The sequence below is a fragment of the Corvus moneduloides genome, chromosome 10 (genome assembly GCF_009650955.1).
Source record: "Corvus moneduloides isolate bCorMon1 chromosome 10, bCorMon1.pri, whole genome shotgun sequence".
Classification (NCBI taxonomy): Eukaryota; Metazoa; Chordata; class Aves; order Passeriformes; family Corvidae; genus Corvus; species Corvus moneduloides.
The window spans coordinates 2,025,642-2,043,150 of NC_045485.1; the positions used below are offsets into that span (position 1 = coordinate 2,025,642).

General features: G+C 56.7%; 1 protein-coding gene across 19 annotated transcripts in view; it reads right to left on the bottom strand.

The window, feature by feature from the left end:
- KIF1A (kinesin family member 1A) overlaps window positions 1-17,509 on the bottom strand; it is a 41,354-nt gene that overhangs the window by 21,051 nt on the left and 2,794 nt on the right. For 7 of the 19 annotated variants that reach the window (XM_032119379.1, XM_032119368.1, XM_032119371.1 and 4 more), the window contains exons 2-22: window positions 14,544-14,695; window positions 10,419-10,495; window positions 10,140-10,319; window positions 9,585-9,650; window positions 9,270-9,448; window positions 8,821-8,932; window positions 8,372-8,449; window positions 7,991-8,056; window positions 7,679-7,696; window positions 7,235-7,310; window positions 7,046-7,124; window positions 6,696-6,838; window positions 6,263-6,289; window positions 4,719-4,927; window positions 4,132-4,211; window positions 3,729-3,804; window positions 1,611-1,690; window positions 1,254-1,360; window positions 559-642; window positions 270-450; window positions 116-188 (exon numbers count right to left, since the gene is read on the bottom strand). In XM_032119379.1, coding sequence (XP_031975270.1) covers window positions 116-188; window positions 270-450; window positions 559-642; window positions 1,254-1,360; window positions 1,611-1,690; window positions 3,729-3,804; window positions 4,132-4,211; window positions 4,719-4,927; window positions 6,263-6,289; window positions 6,696-6,838; window positions 7,046-7,124; window positions 7,235-7,310; window positions 7,679-7,696; window positions 7,991-8,056; window positions 8,372-8,449; window positions 8,821-8,932; window positions 9,270-9,448; window positions 9,585-9,650; window positions 10,140-10,319; window positions 10,419-10,495; window positions 14,544-14,649 — 2,097 coding nt within the window. In that variant the 5' untranslated portion in view covers window positions 14,650-14,695. The remainder of the gene's footprint in view (window positions 1-115; window positions 189-269; window positions 451-558; window positions 643-1,253; window positions 1,361-1,610; window positions 1,691-3,728; window positions 3,805-4,131; window positions 4,212-4,718; window positions 4,928-6,262; window positions 6,290-6,695; window positions 6,839-7,045; window positions 7,125-7,234; window positions 7,311-7,678; window positions 7,697-7,990; window positions 8,057-8,371; window positions 8,450-8,820; window positions 8,933-9,269; window positions 9,449-9,584; window positions 9,651-10,139; window positions 10,320-10,418; window positions 10,496-14,543; window positions 14,696-17,509) is intronic. The other 12 variants (XM_032119386.1, XM_032119378.1, XM_032119376.1 and 9 more) reach the window with 3 other exon arrangements.

Genomic DNA, 17,509 nt, shown 5'->3' on the forward strand with positions numbered 1-17,509 from the left:
AGGAACAACAGATTTGCCCTTGTTTTTAGAACACAGATCCACCCCACACAAACATCTGCCAGGACTTCAGTCACGCCTGGGCAGCCTGAGAAGGAGCCATGTCCCGGCCACCTACCAGCCTCTGCTGCTCCAGAAGGTAATTCGCCTCTTCCCGCTCCCTCCGGTACTGGTCCTCCAGTTCCTGGAGCCTAGGTGGAAAGGGAGAAGGAGAGGATGACCAACCTGGAAGTGAACACGCAACTCCCCAGCATCCCAGCCCATGCTCTCACCGCTGCTCCATCTCCTGTTTCATGTCGATGCCTTGCTTCTCCAGCAGCTCTCTCTGGGCAAATGCCCAGTCCACAGGCTCTGCAGGGGTCTCGGCGCACGGGGTCCGCTCCCGCTCCTGCCGAGCCTGCTCGGGGTGGTTGAAGCGGAAGACGTGGCTCTTCCCCATGATGATGCGGTTTCCTGCAGTGATGTGCACGGGGTAGGGGAAAGGTGTGGGTTTAACGTGGGACAAGTGCAGGGCCCCCGTGGGAGGGAGGAAGGTGGGCTGGAGCAGCCCCAGGGACCCACCTGAGCGCAGGATGCTGGGCTCCGTCACCTTTTTGCCATTCACGTAGGTGTCAGCACCTTCACAGGGCTCCAGGGTCACTATCACTGTGGAGATGGTGGGAAGGGGAGAGGGGAGTGAAGGTAAGGTGGAAGCAGAGGGATAAATCCTGCATCTCCTGCTCCGCCGCTCCAGCAGCCTCAGAAAGGGAGAGCTGCCCCAGCCAGCACCCCAGGTGTGGGTGGTACCCACCAGCAGCACCCACACTGTGGGCAGCTAACAGGACTCAGCCAACCTGACATTAATCAGAGCAGTCCCAAGGACTAAGGGCAGCTGGAGACTGCATGTGAGAGGAGACCAGAGCCTCCAGAAGGCATCTCCATCCTCCCCAGGCTCATCGCCCACAGCCACCTCACACCCAGGTTCCTGCCATTTTGGGGGGTGGACTCTGATCCACATCTTGAGCAGGGGAATCATCTACAGTCTGCTCAGCCATCCTGCCCTGATCTCCTCACCTTGCTTTGTTCCCACATGCCTTGCATGAGCTTCCCTCCCAGCCATGAAGGATGTAGCTCATCTGGAAGCATGGAGAGGCCATAGCCATGCAGTAAAGCCCCACTAGTTTGAGGAGGGCAGGATATTCAGCTGGGGGCAGGTGCTGAGGACATGCAGAGGGGTGGGTCCCCAGGGCACTGAAGCCCCTCCAGACAAGAAATACCTTCACCACTGGTTTTGGTGTCACTGCGGAACAGGCAGTGCTCTTCTTTAATGAAGTGCCCACTGAGAACGATGTCCTGCCTCTTCTCAGCATCTTCCCGGCCAACCCTGCAGGGGAAACCTAGCTCAATCCTTCCTCAAAGCAGCTGCTCCTGAGTCTCCCCCCAGCCCCATCCTTGGAGCTGACAGGAGCAACCCTTGGTGCACTGCAAGACCAAAATCTTGGGGATTTGCACTTTGGGGATGCCCTGGGAACAGTGCCCAGCCTAGGGACAGCTGTCACCCCACTGCCCACCTGGGAAGTCAGGCACTGAGATATGGACAATGCTCCCACCGCTCCATGGGACCTGGCCCTCACCTTGTTATCCCGTCCTTGATGTAGTAGAGAAGACACTCGGACATGAGCGGGTCCTCATTCAGGTTGACCAAGTGCGGTGTCTGGAAGAAACCAAAAAGGAGTCGTCCCTGTGTGCCCTGCCTGCCCAGGCACTGAGGGATGCTCTGGAGGAGGCTGGGAGCTCAGCAGCACTGCAGACTGCCTCTGCACAGGCTCTCCTGCCCTCTGTATCTTCAAGGCGACACGTCCAGATGGGTCCTTTTCCAGGGGACTGCAGAGAAATGAGAGGCTGGCATGAGGATGCCCTGCTTCCACAAGCTTCCTTGCTTTCCTCCTCCCAGGCTGAGTCCTAGTTACCCTTCCTCTGGCCACCTTTCAAAATTCATGTTCCAAACAGGCCCAACACAGAGCTGAAGCCTTCCCATGGGGAATCCCTGATAAGGCTCAGAGTCTCCCGGGGCAGGATCCTTCTCACCTGTGCTGTGTATTATAGAATCATGGAACGGTTTGGGTTGGAAGGGACATAAAAATGCATCTTGTTTCACCCTCCTGCCATGGGTAGGGACATCTTCCATCAGACCAGGTTGCTCCAAACCTCATCTAACCTGGCCTCGAACAATTCCAGGAATGGGGCAGCCACAGCCTCTCTGGGCAGCCTGTGCCAGGGCCTCATCACCATCACAGGGAAGAATTTCTTCCCAATACCTAATGGAACCCTGCCCTCTGCCAGGTCAAAAAGGGAGTAAAAGTGCCCATTTTCCTCCACTGATTGTGCATCAGATGATGTATCCAAAAGAGCACGTCCCAGAGGCTCATCCGAAAGCGGCGCAGACCTGGAGCCCTATCTGCAGGAGGAATTTCACTTTCTGGTCTTCTTCTTAACAGGTCCCTCACATCCCTTTCTTCCCCTAGGTCACAAACCACTTTGTTCTTGATGAGAGGAAAATTTCTCCCCCAGCCACAGGCCTCTCTGGCCACAGCCAGCTGAGCTGCTGGGATCACACCTTCAGGGAACAGGGGCAGTCCCAGGAGTATCAGTGGGAGAAGTTCAGAGTTTCCCAGACAGAATCACAGTGGCTGTAAGGAACACCATATCAGCCTGCTGAGACCCAGCATGCAGAGGGGTCCCCTCACCATGGTGCCACAAGCCTTGGCTGACAGCAGAGACTCACTCCAAACAGGGCAGCAGAGCTGGAGGTCAAGGGAAAGGTGGGCTCTTCTCCATGGTGGCTGGCAGAAGTTGGCTGTAACATTTAACCTTTGCCCCTCTGGACAGACTTATGGCCCTGGGGGCTGAGACTCCTCCACTTGCAGTTTTTGTCCAGATTTGTAAAGCTGGTGGTGACCTTCCACTAAGCTCCTGGAGCCATAACCACCCCAGCCATGGCACACAGCAGGACAGTAAAGTGCAATGCCCATAACGAAATGGAGTTTGCACACTATCAACACTAACTTTCCTCACCAGCCACTGGAGAAGTCAGAAGAGTTTCCACCTGCCAGATAGCTGAAGAGCAAGGAGGCACCAAGACCACCACAGCAATGCCCCACCTCCAAGACCAACCTGCTTTGGGGAATAAACCCCCACGCTTCCTACCCAAAGGTCTGGAGTCCTAACAGGCAGCAGCTGGGACAAGAAACAAAGACAACAGTGTACACGTTTATCTTAAAAGTCAACTGGGCCACACAAGGGGAAGGTTGAGAAGTCTTTAGCACCACCTGAGCTGGGGACACACACACTTAAGAGGTTTGGCCAAGCCAAATGCTACAAGCAATAAAGAGATGGAATATTTGCCCACCCACATTTCTTAGCAAGCACTTGCTGGTTTCAGGGGCAGCAATTTTAAGTATCTGAAAGTATGAATTTTTATAAGTTAACACTGAAGTCCAAGAGAGTGATCATCAGCAAATACCCTCATGAAAGGGGACAGCACCCCAGCAATGGGGGCTGGACTTTTAGCCATATGTTTCTACCCATGTTTGTACCCAGCACGCTCAATGCTGGGATTTCCCCCATAGTGTTCAGAGCCAAGAAAAGGCTAGTGAAGCGTGTGGGGCTGGCAAGCTGTGACAGAGTGGATCAGAAGGGAGCTGTGGGGGTAAAAAGCAGTCCCCAGGAACAAGAGAATAGGATGATCCTACCTTTTTAGGCGAAAAAACACCCAAGGTGCCTCCATCCTCCCTCATGGCCACCCCCATTTCAGCCAGCAACGCTTCCCTGAAGGAGCAAGGGAAAGAAGAGCCTGTCAAAACTCCATGCACCCCTGGGGCCAGCACTAGGATGGAAGCCCATGGTTTGTCCCATGGATTGCAATGCAGGGCTTGCTACAGCTCTCGTCATAATTCAGGTGGGTTTTTCAGAGCAGCCCACCTCTAGGTAGGTACTGGGGTGCCCAGGGGACAACCCAGGGTTGGGCTGGACATTCAAAATGTTTGGCTGCCCCAGGAACTCAACTGCTGTAGCAAAATGCAGAGGGTGGGAAATGCCCAAGGAACACCATCTTGTCACATCCCATCCTGTCCCATTCCCCCCCAGCCCACCCACCTCTCCATCCGTATTGCTTCTGTCCTACGCAGCTTCTCCTCCCACGTCTCATTGAGCTCTGCAATGATCTTCTCTGTTTCCTGGCAAGTGTGGGTTAAGCAGGGGGTTAGTGTATCCCGTGGGCAGCACACCTGACCACTCCGCCCAGTTCTGCCCAGCATGCTTCAGTGGGATACTGGTCCCAGTTTCAGGCTTGTTTATACATGCTGCAGCAGCATTTCACCCACATCTTTCCCTCAGTCCCATCTTCAAAGACTGAGGCACGAAGACCAGCCTCTCCATTGCCTTGCTGCCGGCCCACTCCTGCACCATGCTGGACCAGGAGCACTCATCCCATCCCAAGCCCAGAGCACCTGTCCCACAGGTCAAAAGCAGCCATCTTCCATAACAAAGCAGCAGGAAGACCCTACAACACCCAACCCCTCAGTCTGGGCAAGCTCTAAGTCTGTCCACTCTGCAAGAGCACATCCAAGTATTGCTTCCCTTGAGGATCACCCTTCATGGGTGTCCAGAAAACACCGAGGCCCCTCTGGAAGCCACAGGACACTGAGCTGAGCCCTTCACTCTGCAGGGCACCAGCCTCTAACCTTGAGTCTTTCGATTGCCTCTTCGCTGCCTGGAGCAAACATGATGCGCTCGTGGAGGCTGGCAACCGAGGCAGCACGGCTGGACAGGGCAGAGAGGGAGGAAGAGGGGCTGATCCCAGCAATGGCGTTGGTCACTGTGGAGAGATTGTCATGGCGGTGACTCAGCTCTGCCCCTCTAGCATCATTATTGTTCTCAAAGTCGGACACATCTATGGGCGGGGAAAGAGGGATGGGCCGGGGAAAGACACACAGACAGGATGACAGAGAAAGATAGAGACAAGAAAAGCTGTTGGGAAAAAACAAAGAGTGGCCGGTGCGTCGAGAAAAAAGCCAGGAGTTACAGGAAAAGGCACAGGCAACAGCACAGCGGCACAGAAAGCAACAGGGCAAGGGCAGGCACTCTCTTCCCCAGCCTGGGCAGCCCCTCAGAGAACAGGGCTGTTTGGTGAAGCAGATGCTGGAAGCAGCCTTCCTGGGCTCCCAGGGACACTCTTTTTCAACACGGGGTCCTGCATCCATCAGGTCTGGGACCAAATGTCCTCCCCAAGTATGTGCCACTGCGTCTGTCACCCTCTCCATCTCATACAGCCTGAGTGGTTTTCCCTGTCCAGATGCCCCAGATTAGCCAGATCTGGGAGCAGAGAATGATAAGGGAAGAGGATGGGAGGGGGTGGCTCTCTGCCCTACAAAGGGGTCAGGTAGACAGGGCAGGAGAAGTGGCAGGATTTCCTCACAGGATCTGCTCAAAGGAAGCCCATGGCCTGTTGGAGCAGCACCTTGGCCAGGCAGCCAGAGAGTGAACCCAGGACTACAGGCAGTGGTGCTTGCCAGCTGGCACCCAAGCATCAGCTGTGGTGGCTTAGGACTCAGGTATCAGAGAGGCTCCTCCAGCCCTGAGGAGTCACTGGGTCTCAGAGCACTGTGCCAGAGGCAGGCAGGGCACAGGTTAGCAGGTGCAGGATTAGTCACCCATCTCCATTAGCCCACACCCAGGGAAGCTGAGCCAGGAGATGACAACCAGGCCCCTGTCTCCTCAGCAGGCTCACCATAGCCTGGCTGCACTGCCTGACCCGGGATGGGACAGGGCCATGGTGCTTATCCACAGGCAAAAGCCTCCTGGCCGCCACTACCCACCACCTCATCAGTAGAGCGCCATTCCATCCCCCCCGAGTGCCGTGCCAGGCTCCAGTCCCAGTGAGACACAGCACCAGCAGAAGCAGCAGCGGCAGCAGCAGCAGCAGCGGCAGCAGCGACAGGAAACATCACGACAGCATGAAGGAGGAGGTCCCCGTTCAGACTGGGCCCTTGGCACGGCCAAGTGGGAGGACACTGGGGCCTTCAGCACTATCCCAAGCGCAGGTGCTAACTACGACTCTGCCACCATCCCCTGTGCCAGCTCCCTGAGGATGGGCAGCCTGCAGGCTCCATCAGCAGGGGCTGGCTGCGGGAGCCCTTCCCCATGCTGCTCGGGTGCCCCTGGGCACAGCCTGTATCTCCAAAAAGCCGGGAAGCAATAGAGAGTACCAGTGATGGGGAATACACACATTTGGATCCTCCTGCAGCAGGATGGGCTAAGAGAGAAAGAGAGGGCAGGGAGGGGGGTAAGACAGAGAGAACAGAACAAGAGGGGGTTCATCTCAATAGGATATCCGACAGCACAGGGAGGGGAGGAGCCCATGGGCATGTGCAGTCCCAGTAACACCTTCCTGGCACCTCTGCTGGGTGCTGGATGCTGAAGATGGTGGGTGGAAGGGAAGAAGGGAAAGTTTCCTGGGCAGAAAGCAGCTCCCCCTGCGACAGGAGGGGATTGAGGGCTGTGAACATGCGTGCAGGGGCTCACCAGAGGCAGCATGATGCTGCCATGGGGCCGGTGGAGCAGGATGCAGGGTGGCTGTGGGGACATCAGCCCTGCAGACTGGTGGAACCTCAGCCCATCACTGCCTGGAGCCACTGGCAGAGAGCAACCGTGGTACCTACTGTCAATGATGTCCCCAAGGCCCTGGGCATAGAGAAGGTCACGTAGACGTGCCACCTCGTCCTTCAGCTCCCGGATGAGCTTGTTGTTGGGGTCCTCATTGATGACAGCATTGCAGCGGATCTGCTTGGCACGGTCAGCGTACCTAGGGAAGGGCAGGGTCTTGAACAGCAGTGAGAACAGGGGCAAAACCCCAGCTGCTGGGCAAGCAAGAGTGTTGCAGGGCCCGTCCAGCAAGTGATCCTTTGGAGGATCCCAGTGCCGAGACAATCTGCATGTGGCAGTGCCTGCGCCCCAGACAGCCTCCCCTGTTCTTGCTCAGTGCAGGGAGAACAAGGACACTTATTCCTACCTGAGGGTGCTGAGGGTCTCATCATAGTTGATGTCAGCAGGACTGAGAGCAGCGACCATGGCAGTTCTGGAGTTGCCTCCTACCCGGTAAGACACACCCATGAGAGAGATGCTGGTCCTTGTGTCCCCTGTCACACTCTGCTTGGCAGCCATGCCCATCACCAGACCACAGCCCCCACCCTGTCCTCACCCAGGTTCTCCCGCAGCAGCCAGGTCAGCACCGAGTCTCGGTATGGGATGAAATCCGTCTTTTTCTTCTTTTTGTTCTGGGGAATGGAGAGCAAAGGGAAGGGCTGTCAAGCTGCCTGCGCTCCTCAAAGGGAAGGTGACAGCTGGTCCCCAGCCATGGGGACCTGGAGGAGGATGGCTCTGCCCAGCCATTGCAACCTTGGGCATCTTTGCCAGGGTCCACAGGTCCTGCCTGTGAAATACCCTGATGTGGAAGGGTTGTTTAAGGCTGGGTACTGAAAGCCCCAGAGTGAGGAGGAAGCTGAAGATTCTGCCAGCCCCCCAGGAGAAGAAAGGCTTGAGTCCAGGCACAGCCTCACTCCCAAACCACCGTGCAACCCACTCCCACCCACTCTCACTGTGCTAAAAACCAACACCCCCTTCCCCACCTGGCCTGGGCACCTACCTTGTTTGGCCCTGAATCCTGCAAAGGAAAAGGAGAGACTGTTTAAGGGAGCTGCTTCTTTCCTTGGCACCCACCACAGATCCCTGGCCCTCAAGTAGAGAGTGGCATGGGTCCCCATGCAGATGGCACCTTCACCACCCCAGCTCGTCCCAGCCACAGAGACAGCTTGGGATGTGTCTGCCCATCCCTTGGAGCTGGGATGCTCCATCCCGTGGAGCTGGGATGCTCCATCCCTCAGAGCCCAGCCCATCCCTGCTGGCCCGAGCCCATTTCCCCCCCGTGCCACTGTTTGTCTGTATTTTGGCTACCTACCATTTCAGCCAGGGCAGAGATGACTTTTCCCAGAGTGGTCAAGGACTTGTTGATGTTTGCTCCTTCCTGGTTAGAAGAGGAAAAGCCCAGATGCTCAGGCCCCATTTTAGAGCCACATTAAAGCCCAGAACAAAAAAAGGAATATCCAGCATGGTGTGGGCAAAGAGCAGCTGGTCTTGCTGGGTAACCAGCACCTCCCAGCTGGGACTCATGGACCCTGGTGAAACTGGCACCAGGCAGCTTCCAAACACAATCCTATCAAGGATTTTGGCAGTGCAATGGGCAAGGAACCAGGCAAGGAAAGGAGATGTTTTGGCTGGGGATGAGGGAGGAGGACATGGTGCCCCCACCAGCAGAAGGGGACCTCAGGTCAGCTCTCACCTTTAGCCTCGTGCCCTTGGCTCCTGTGGAATCAGCTCGTTCACTCCCAGCCAGGTCCACTAAGCTGATTTTGCTGACCTGTGGTCAGAGGAGAGGCTGTCAGCCCTGTGGGCACAGCAAACCTTGCCCAGCATGAAGCCAAAACCTCTTGCAGGATGACACTGCTCTGAGGGCAGCAGTGGGCTCTGCAGGGTCATCCTTGAAGGATTTGGTCAGGAGCTGGGAGAATATCCTGCAGGTGGGGCTGAAGGGCACCAGCTGCTAAATATCCTGTCCAGGGCCCAGTCCCTGGAGGGACCATGAGCCTAGAATGTGCCTGGGACTTATCTCCCTCCTGCTCCAACCCTCCATCAGGCTGCACCACCTCATCCCAAGTGCTGATGAGAGAACACGAAAGCCCTTTCTGGATCCATGCGGGTTGCCCCGAGTCCTTCAGGCCCTGCTCTCACCTTCTCAGTGGTGATGTCTGTCTCGGCGTCATGCCGCTTCTGCGTGAAGATGATGTTGAACACGGCGTGGGAGCGGCTGCTGGTCTCATTCATGTTGGTAGCAGCCACTGTGCTGCAGGGAGAGTAGGACAGGGAGGTGTGACACTCTGCAAGGGACACTGGAGTGGGTGGGGACGGGGCCAGGGCTCATGCCAGGACAGGGTACATGGTGGGAAGGCAAGTCTGGAGGACAAGGGAGGACTCTGGGAGAAGATGTGCACAAGTTCAGGCCTTTTCCTGCTGTCTCCAGTGCACTTGGAAAGCAGGAAGAAGGTAAGGTGAGAGCAAGAGAGAAGTGGACTGCCACCTCCAGAGCAGCTGGACCGGCAAAGTAAGGAAGTGAAGCGGGACCTTCTAGAAGTGTCTGCAAGCTTTCCAAACCCTGTCCATCTCCTTCTTCTCCAACTCACCGGGCTTTGTTTCCAGAGTCCATAAGGTCCTGGATGTCATTGTAGGAGGTCACAGCCAGCTTGGAAAGGTCCTCAACATACGGACCCATAAGGGGATGCTCCCTCACCCGCAGGTTCCCCTTGTTCTTGGGGTTCAGGAGGTCCCTCACACGTTCGCAGTAGATCTCCATGTAGCTCACCTAGAGTAGAGGGCACGGGCAGAGCTAGCAGAATGAGCCACCCAGGCACCCCCCAAAGAGGGGTCTGCACACTGGCACAACCTGTGGAGCCAGGTGGGTGTCTGGAAGTGGGCTGGGCAGGCAGAGGGGTGCCTACCTCCACAGAATAGGACATGTTGTCATTCGTGGTGTCGTTGATGCGGGAGAAGAGGTCCTCGCACAGCTGCGGACAGAAGAGCGAGGCTCAGCCCCCTGCAAGCACGATGCTCCTGCCTGGGGTGCCCAGGCCACAGGGATTTCTACCTTTTCACCCCAAAAACCAGCCAATGAGTGCTGGGATGGCTCCTGGGGAGCTGGCAGAGCCTCCCATGCTGATATGGAGAATCAGCATCCCCAGAGCCCCTCCGTGTCCTGCTGGGCCAGCATGCGGCAGCTCTCGGTAAGCAGCTCAGCACTTGGACAACTGTTGCTCATGTACACAGGCCTTGTGTGGCCAGATCACAGTCCATCCAGTCTTGGACAGTCTGGATGACCCTCCTTGGCCCCCCACTCCACAGTGGAGCCATGCCAGCTCACTGTCATGGTAGTGCTATATTAGACCTTGGCAAAACCCACCCTCACTCCCACCCTGCTGCCCTCTTTCCTCCCAGCTCTGCTTTTCCTTTGGGCATCCCTCTGGGATGAGGGGACAGGTAGCTCTCCCCAGGCATACCTGTGGGATGATGCCTTGCTGGTCCTTCTCCTGCTTGCCCATCATGGTGTAGGATTTCCCAGCTCCCGTCTGCCCGTAGGCAAAGATGCACACGTTGTAGCCTTCGAAGGCGTGCTGCAGCATCTCCTCGCCAATGTCCCGGTACACTTGCTTCTGGGATGCATAGTTGATGTCTGCAGGCTGCACAGAGGAGGGGGACATGGAGAAATTTGGCAAGGAGGCCCTCCTGCCTCTCCCCAGCCAAGCCCTCTAGGTGAGCTCAGGCATCCCAATGCTTACCGTAGTGTGGGACCAGTAGGAATAGTCAAAGCTGAAGCTTTTTGGTGTCTCTTTGGGTTGTTTTGGGTTCAGGATAGCTAGGGACAAAGAGATGGGAACATGAGGCCACCAGCCACCCATGGTACCCCTGCCCCACCTCTTCCCCTCGCCATGTGGGAGGGGTGAAGCGTGATGGGGTTCAGTCCAAAAATGGTCCGGGAAGGTGGACTGGGACTCTTCCAGCTCTGCAGATGGGTCCAGAATCCCCAGATCCCAACAGTGAAAGCAGAGGAGGTGGGTACCACGGCTAGCATAGCCCAGGGAACAGGGCAGAGCCTTGCCCAAACATCTTGCTGGACACTGTGAGGGGGACACGACTCCTTCCCTCAGGTTCCTTCCTGCTGTGACACCCGCCCATGGGAGCCCAGCACCAGCACAGGAAGGTCACAGCCTTCCTCTCCCCACAGCTGGGGAAGCATGTCCAAAGCTCCCATGCTGGCACCTCTGGGGTGGGAGCAGCTGCAACCCTGTCAGGGCTGCCCTAGAGCCCCTCTGGCTCCTGCCTCGGCAGGTCCCCAGCCCCAGCAGGGTGATTAATGCCTCGTGTCACACCACCAGCGGAAACAAGAGTCTGCTTTTGTCATCCCCTGATGAAAAGGACGTTGCTATGGAAATTGGAGACTGCATCACTGCTCTTCCTCATGCGATGTTTTTTTCCTCCTGCAGAGCATTTACGATGCTTTTTTTTCTGAAACGACAGATGCATCAGGAGAAACCCAAACCAGCGGGTAATCACGAGATTCAGCCACCAGCCATGTTGGGTGACATTGAGGTGACATTGAGGCCTGTGCAGCACAGTTCCTATGCCCACTGTCCCAGCTGCTCCCTGCCACCACCAAGGATGAGGAAGCCATAAGCCCTGAGCTCTCTCCATCCCAGTCTCCTCTGCCCAGCAGTCAGCCAGGGCTCGAACCCACTCCAGATTCCAGCTGGGCCTTCCCGAGCAGCCCCAGCCATGGTGCAGCTCGCTACTGTGGCATCTGATGCCCAGATGTGTAGTGTTATGCATATAGATGCTTTCTGCTCTGAATTCCTCCTCCATTGCCACAATGGATATGCCTTCTGCTCCCCTGGAAAGGGTCCACCACTTCTGACCTGAGAACAACCCAGCCCTGCCGGCAACAGCAGTGAGGCAGGCTGGGGAAGGGTGGGAAGTGGGGTCAGGATCCAGCCCTGACCATAAAACCGCAGCATGGTGCTGCTGAGATGCTCCTTACCATGGACAGAAGCCCAGCTCTGGCATCAAAGAGGGGCTGGCACGACTTCCTTGCCTGCCTACCCACTGCAGGCAGCCTGACTCCAATGCTCTGGACACCTGCTGCATTCCAGGCAGACTAACTACCAGGAGAAAGGGCTGGGAAGTAACAACTGGCAATCCTGCAGCAGCAAACAGGGATGTGGAGGTCCCTGGAAAAGCAGGTCTTCATGGGCAGCATGGGCAGCCATGGTGGCTGCCCATTCCTGATCCCTGCCAACGCCTGGCTCTTGTGCTGAGGGCATTGTGAAGAGAAGCAGGCGTAGAGGTCACGCAAGAAGTAGGATGGAGCATCTCTGATGGCTCCTGATGTTCAGCCTGGCAGCTCCACCGTGCCATCCGGTCACCTGTGCTCGGCTCCGCCCTGTCTCCGCCCTGTGGAGGTGACACTGACCACAGCGAACAGGAGCTCAAATGAGTGGTGGAGCAGGCGGGATGGAGCTGCACAAGGCGCCTGTTCTGCATCCCAGTGCCAGCCCATGCTGGGCACAGGGCAGAGAAGCAGCCGGGGCTGGCACCAAGCGGCTCCAGGCATCCCAGCTGCAGCTGCCCAGCTGGCATGGGAAACCAGAGACTGGGACACAGGGGAGAAGGGAGCATCCCAAGAGCAGGCATCTCCTGTCCTGAGCTGAAACACTCTTCCCATGGCCCTGTCATTCCCATTTATTTGCCTGCAGGCAGATGGATGCTGCTGGTGGAATTCTTCCTTTCCTGTGACCAGGCATATAGGGCTTTTGCAAAGCTGCTGCAAAAGATTCATGCTCTGAGCCCATGGGATTCAAAAGGCAAGGAGGGATGTGGAGGCAAAGACAAGCATAGAGACAAGGGAGCAGGAAGGAGGAAAACTTCTGGAGATGCCCCTCGCCTTGCCCTGAAGAGCCAGCAGCATGGCAGAGTCCAGTGAGTGGGCAGGCACAAAGCAGGAGAAAGCCCAGAACCCACATCAGAGTAAATAATCACCAGATTTTAAAGCCAGCAGAGGCACAGCTCCAGATGGAGAACATGAATGGCCTTGTGGGATCAAAGCCAGGGGTCTCCTCCACACCATCCTGGTGGGAGCCATCAGGAGAGGGGTCGGGGGTGTTGGTGCCCAGAGAGCACGGGACAGCACAGCAACAGAGCAGCAGTGTTGGTGAGCAGGTGGGTGGCTGTGGCAGCTGGAAGTGTGCAGGCAAAAGGACAGCAGAGAAAGGCTGATCCCTTCCCCCCCTGGGCCCCACTGCCTCCCACGGGGCACAATGCTTTAGGCAGAAGAACAACCTGCCCCCGCCCCAGCACATGCAAAGGTCTCCACAAATAACCCTGGGAAGGGGAAAGCTTGCTCTCACTCCCCTCAGACATGTTCATCTTTGGCTTCTCTGCAAGGAGCCAGGGGGATTGAGACAGTCCTGCTCTGCTGGCACTACTGGCATCCTCCTGCCTCCACCAGCCATAGCAGAAGCAGGCTTCTGAGCCCCCACACTTGCTCCCCAGCCCCCTGGCCAAGAGGATTAGCCAGTAGTTTGTCCATTCATGGAGAAAATCCTCACTGTCAGCAAAGGGCTCCTGCCCGCAGCCCTGCTGCCGTCCCTGGTGCAGGCAGAGGCACAGGCTGGAGGCAGGGGCACAGCCAGGGTGTGCAGGATGAGCAGGGGCAGACGTCTCTGAACAAACACGGCCACGGTGGAGGTGGGGGATGCCTGATGCTCTTGACTGGGACTGGGGCATGGCAGGTGTGCCCCCCACCCTTCAGAACCAGAATGGGGAACATCTACCCTGCCTATTCCCTGGCCCTGGGTAGGTGGGGAGCTCCTGAATGGCCAGGAGGCTTCCTCAGCATGAGGGCAGAAGCTCTGCACCCCAGGCAGACGGAGAATCCCTGTCCAACCACTAAGGGAGAACCCCCACTGGATGTCAGAGACCAGCAGATGCTGCCCCACAGACCTCCCATTCCTGCTCCCTAGGCCTGGGGTGACCAGGGGGGCCGGTGGGGTCCCAGAGTCACCCTGCACCCTTGGGTGCCCTCCTCTCCCCACCGCCAGGGTTGTCATAGCAGCCTGCAGGGTGGGGGTGGCTGGCACTGGTGTCTCACCCACCACCAGTGACGCAGGCAGCCCCAGGCGGGCGGGCGGGCAGGCAGGGAGTTATTTTAGACACTGTCCCATCTGGATGCTTCCAGAGCCAAAGAGGAGGGGTTTGACTGCCATTCCCACACTGTACTGCCAGCAGCTGTTATTTAAAGAGGGGCAAAGGCCAGACACGCTCCTGACAGGACAGCCCCAAGCCCCCATGCTACATCCCCCACCCCGAGCACACCATTCCCTTCGCAAATCCTCCTCCCAGCCCTGCATCCTGCTGCTGTTGCATCTCCAAGAGCCCCCAGGAAGCAGGGACGGGTCCTGGCACGCTACAGTGAGTAGTACCTGGCCAGGCAGTGCCATCAAAACCCACTTGCTGGCCCATGCGCAGCTTCAAGGCCAGGTTGGATGTGGAAGAGCCTGATCTATAGCGGAAGGTTGGAACAAGATCATCTCTAACGTCCCTTCCAAACCAAACCATCCCTTGATTCTATGATTCCTCCCTCACTGCCTACTGGGGAAGACTGCCCCTTTCACTGTCACCAAAATCCAAGGGCTCAGTGCCATGTGGATCCCACCCCTGCCATTTCAACAGCAGGACTGCATTTCTCTGTGAGAAAGCTGACATCCTTCCCACATTTCCTCCACATGACTCGGGGTGCTACAGGCATCCTCACCAAGGATCCCCACAGGCCAGTGCTTGCTGCTGTGGCCACACCGCACATGCTCCTTCCCAGGCAGCCCCCAAAGCCCCCCTGCCCCTGAGGCACTCACTAGTGGTGCTTCCCGACATCTGGATAATGCATTTTGATTCCCGGCTCATCTCCCGGGAGTTGAAGGGCCGGACGCGCACTGCCACCTTCACTGACGCTCCCGCCATCGCGCTGGCCAGAGGTGGGTCCTGCTAGCAAGGAGCAGTGGCTGTCCTGCAAAAGGGAAGAAAAGGGGGTTAGGAAAGCTTGCATTCCAATCCATGTCTTGCAGCTGTGCAGGGTGAATGGAAAGCCTGTGCAAGGAAACTTCCTGGGAACACTGCTTTGCCTCTGCCTGAAAGATGACATCTTGTTTCATACCTTGATCTGCCCTCATTTTACCTCTCCCTTCTCCGTGTTGTATCTCAGGTCAGGACCCCCAGCTCAGTCCCAGGGACCATCCCTGCCCTTACCCCAGGGCAGCACTGGAGCCTCCATCACCCTGCAGCATCACTTGGTGGCCACCCACAGCAGTGGACAGAGCCTTGTAGGCGCTGTCAGCATCAGCATAAGCCCCAAGGAGCAGCTTTTCCATCCCGAGGCGGCACTGAGCAGGTACCCCCTAATCTGCAAGCAAGCCCACAGACCCCTGCCCATTACCCAGGCCTCCTGCCTCCACTCCAAGCCCAGCAAAGCAGGGACTGGGCAGCAGGATAGAGCGGAGCGGGGAGGAAAGCGCTGGCATTCCATTGAGAAAGGAGGCGGCTGTTGAACACAGTCGCTGGCATGTGCCTCCCTCCCATTCAGCTCCCACAAAGCAGATGTGCAGTATCAGCACCAGCAGCCCTTCCTGGGAAGCCAGTGGCCATTGCACTCAGCTGAAGCTCCCAGTTTACCATCATTTTTCCAGTCCTTTTGCTAAAAAATTATTGATCACAAACCTCACAAGACGAAACAAACTGCTCACCAACATCTCCCAGAGCAGTTGCCCATCCCAGCACTGGTGCCCAGGTGCTCTGCAGCCCATTCTCACCTTCCCTGAGCTGCAGTTGAGCCTCACGAGTATTGGCCAGAAAATTAGACTGGGATCCTTCCTCTGCACCTTTCGGGATGCTTTTGAACCTGACAAAATCCATTCCTGCCTTCTAATGCCTATCCCTTTTCCTGCCTTTCCTTGCTCCCTGGCTCCCCCATGCTGAGCCTGCTGGTGAAAATGGAGCACAAGGCCCCTCAGAAAATGGGCAGGAGCTGCTCCTCTGGCATCCCACCTGCGGGGGTGTCTGTGAATTCCCGAGTGTTTTTCAAGCCTGGGTTTTGCCAGCAGGATACTTGCTCTGGGAGGAAGGAGATCAGGGAGGAATGAGAGTGAGCACCGGCAGAGCTCTGGTTACATGGGCCATGACCAGAAGGAAGTGGAGCAGTAAGGATGGATCTCGAACATGAGATGTGTTTTCCCATAGTGGAAATGAAAAATTCAGGAGAATTGGTGGAAAAAAGGGGGGGATAGGGAAGAAAAAGCAAATCCGCAGAATAGAAAGTATCCCAAGAGAAGGGGATGGCTTTAAAACTACCTGAGGTTTGACAGCTGTGGTTTGATTTCCAAGGGGGTGAGAGGAAACCATAGGCACAGTGGAAAAATTTGCAGCAAGAAAGTGTTACAAGCTTGGCACTGCCTTTCAGAAACCCTTTGCCTATTTTAAAAGTGTGCTGGCATGTCCAACAGCACGCAGAGGACAAAGCTTCTTCTGTTGGAGTTCCCAAACCCTCCTCTTATCTTCCCGCTGCGACGGCTCCGGAGCTCCCACTGTGCTCAGCCAGTGATCACACCCATAAATTCCAGAGTTCAAGCATTTGGTCTCAGGCTTTCTTGAGCTTGGATTATTTTAAGCAGGTGTTTAACACCACCCTTGAGTCCCTAAGCCAGCGAGTGGGCTGCTGCCTGCCAGTGGCTTCTGCCTCCCCACTCACATGGGGGAAAGGAAAAATTAAACAGAAGTGTTTGCCAAGGGGGAATGAAAAAGCTGTTTTTCCCATGAAACGATTGGATATATTCCCATATGGAAGGGCTGCATCTTCACGAGGCCATCAGCTCGAGCTGCTCCACCCTGTGGCACCACTCAAGGACAATGGATTCATCCGCAGGCTAAATCCCATCCACACCTGACTGCCGATGTCAAACATTTCCCTCTCCTCCCAAGGCAAGACAGCTTCCTTCCCCCAGCTCTGCAGCCTCTCCAGGTACCAGGGCTCTGAAGAGGTGGGTCAGGTCCCTGGGCTCCTGCCTCCTGCACAGCCACCAGAACAGCACCCCCATCAGTGAGCCCACCAGCCCCAGGACTGCCTGCTGCCTGCCACGGGCCACCTCAGCCCCTGCCCTTATTCCCTCCCAGCCCTGTGCCATTCCCAGCCACTCCAGCTCTATCCTTTCCCATGAAGAAACTCTGGTTTCTCCTTTGAACCACTTTTCCATGTGCCTCATCCTGCTGTGTACCTTCCATTGATGCTGCTTTCCTTTCTTCACCTTCTTCTGCCTGGTCAGCCCCACACCCCGTACTCCCACTGTTGCTGGCCATGAGAAACCCCCTCCTCACCAGCAGGACCTTTTCTCTCTCCCTGCCATCCACAGGCCATATCCCAGTGTATTCCCATCCGGCTCTCCTTGCCCAGCAGTGTGAGCTCCTCTCCCAGCCAGTATTCCCTGCTGCAGAGCCCCAGCTCCATTTTCTGCTCCATCCATTTCCTCCAGCTTCCTTGGTTGGCAATGCACTGCTTCCCTCTGCTCCTCTGCAGCTCTCCAGTTCCATCCCTGCCATGGCAGCACAAGGACCCCAGGCAACATTGTGTGCCCTTGGGGACCACCAGCAGACACTGACCCAGCTGCTTCTCACCCTCCTTCCCTTCCTCTGACTCACTTCCCTGGCTCAGCTGCAGGGAGGAATTCAGCCTGCACCCACTTAACACAGGAGCATCGTGAGCCACGGCATCACTGGTCATGGGCACTCAGCATCCCGTAAAGAGAGGGGCCAGGCTGCAGGAGCAGGGCCAGGG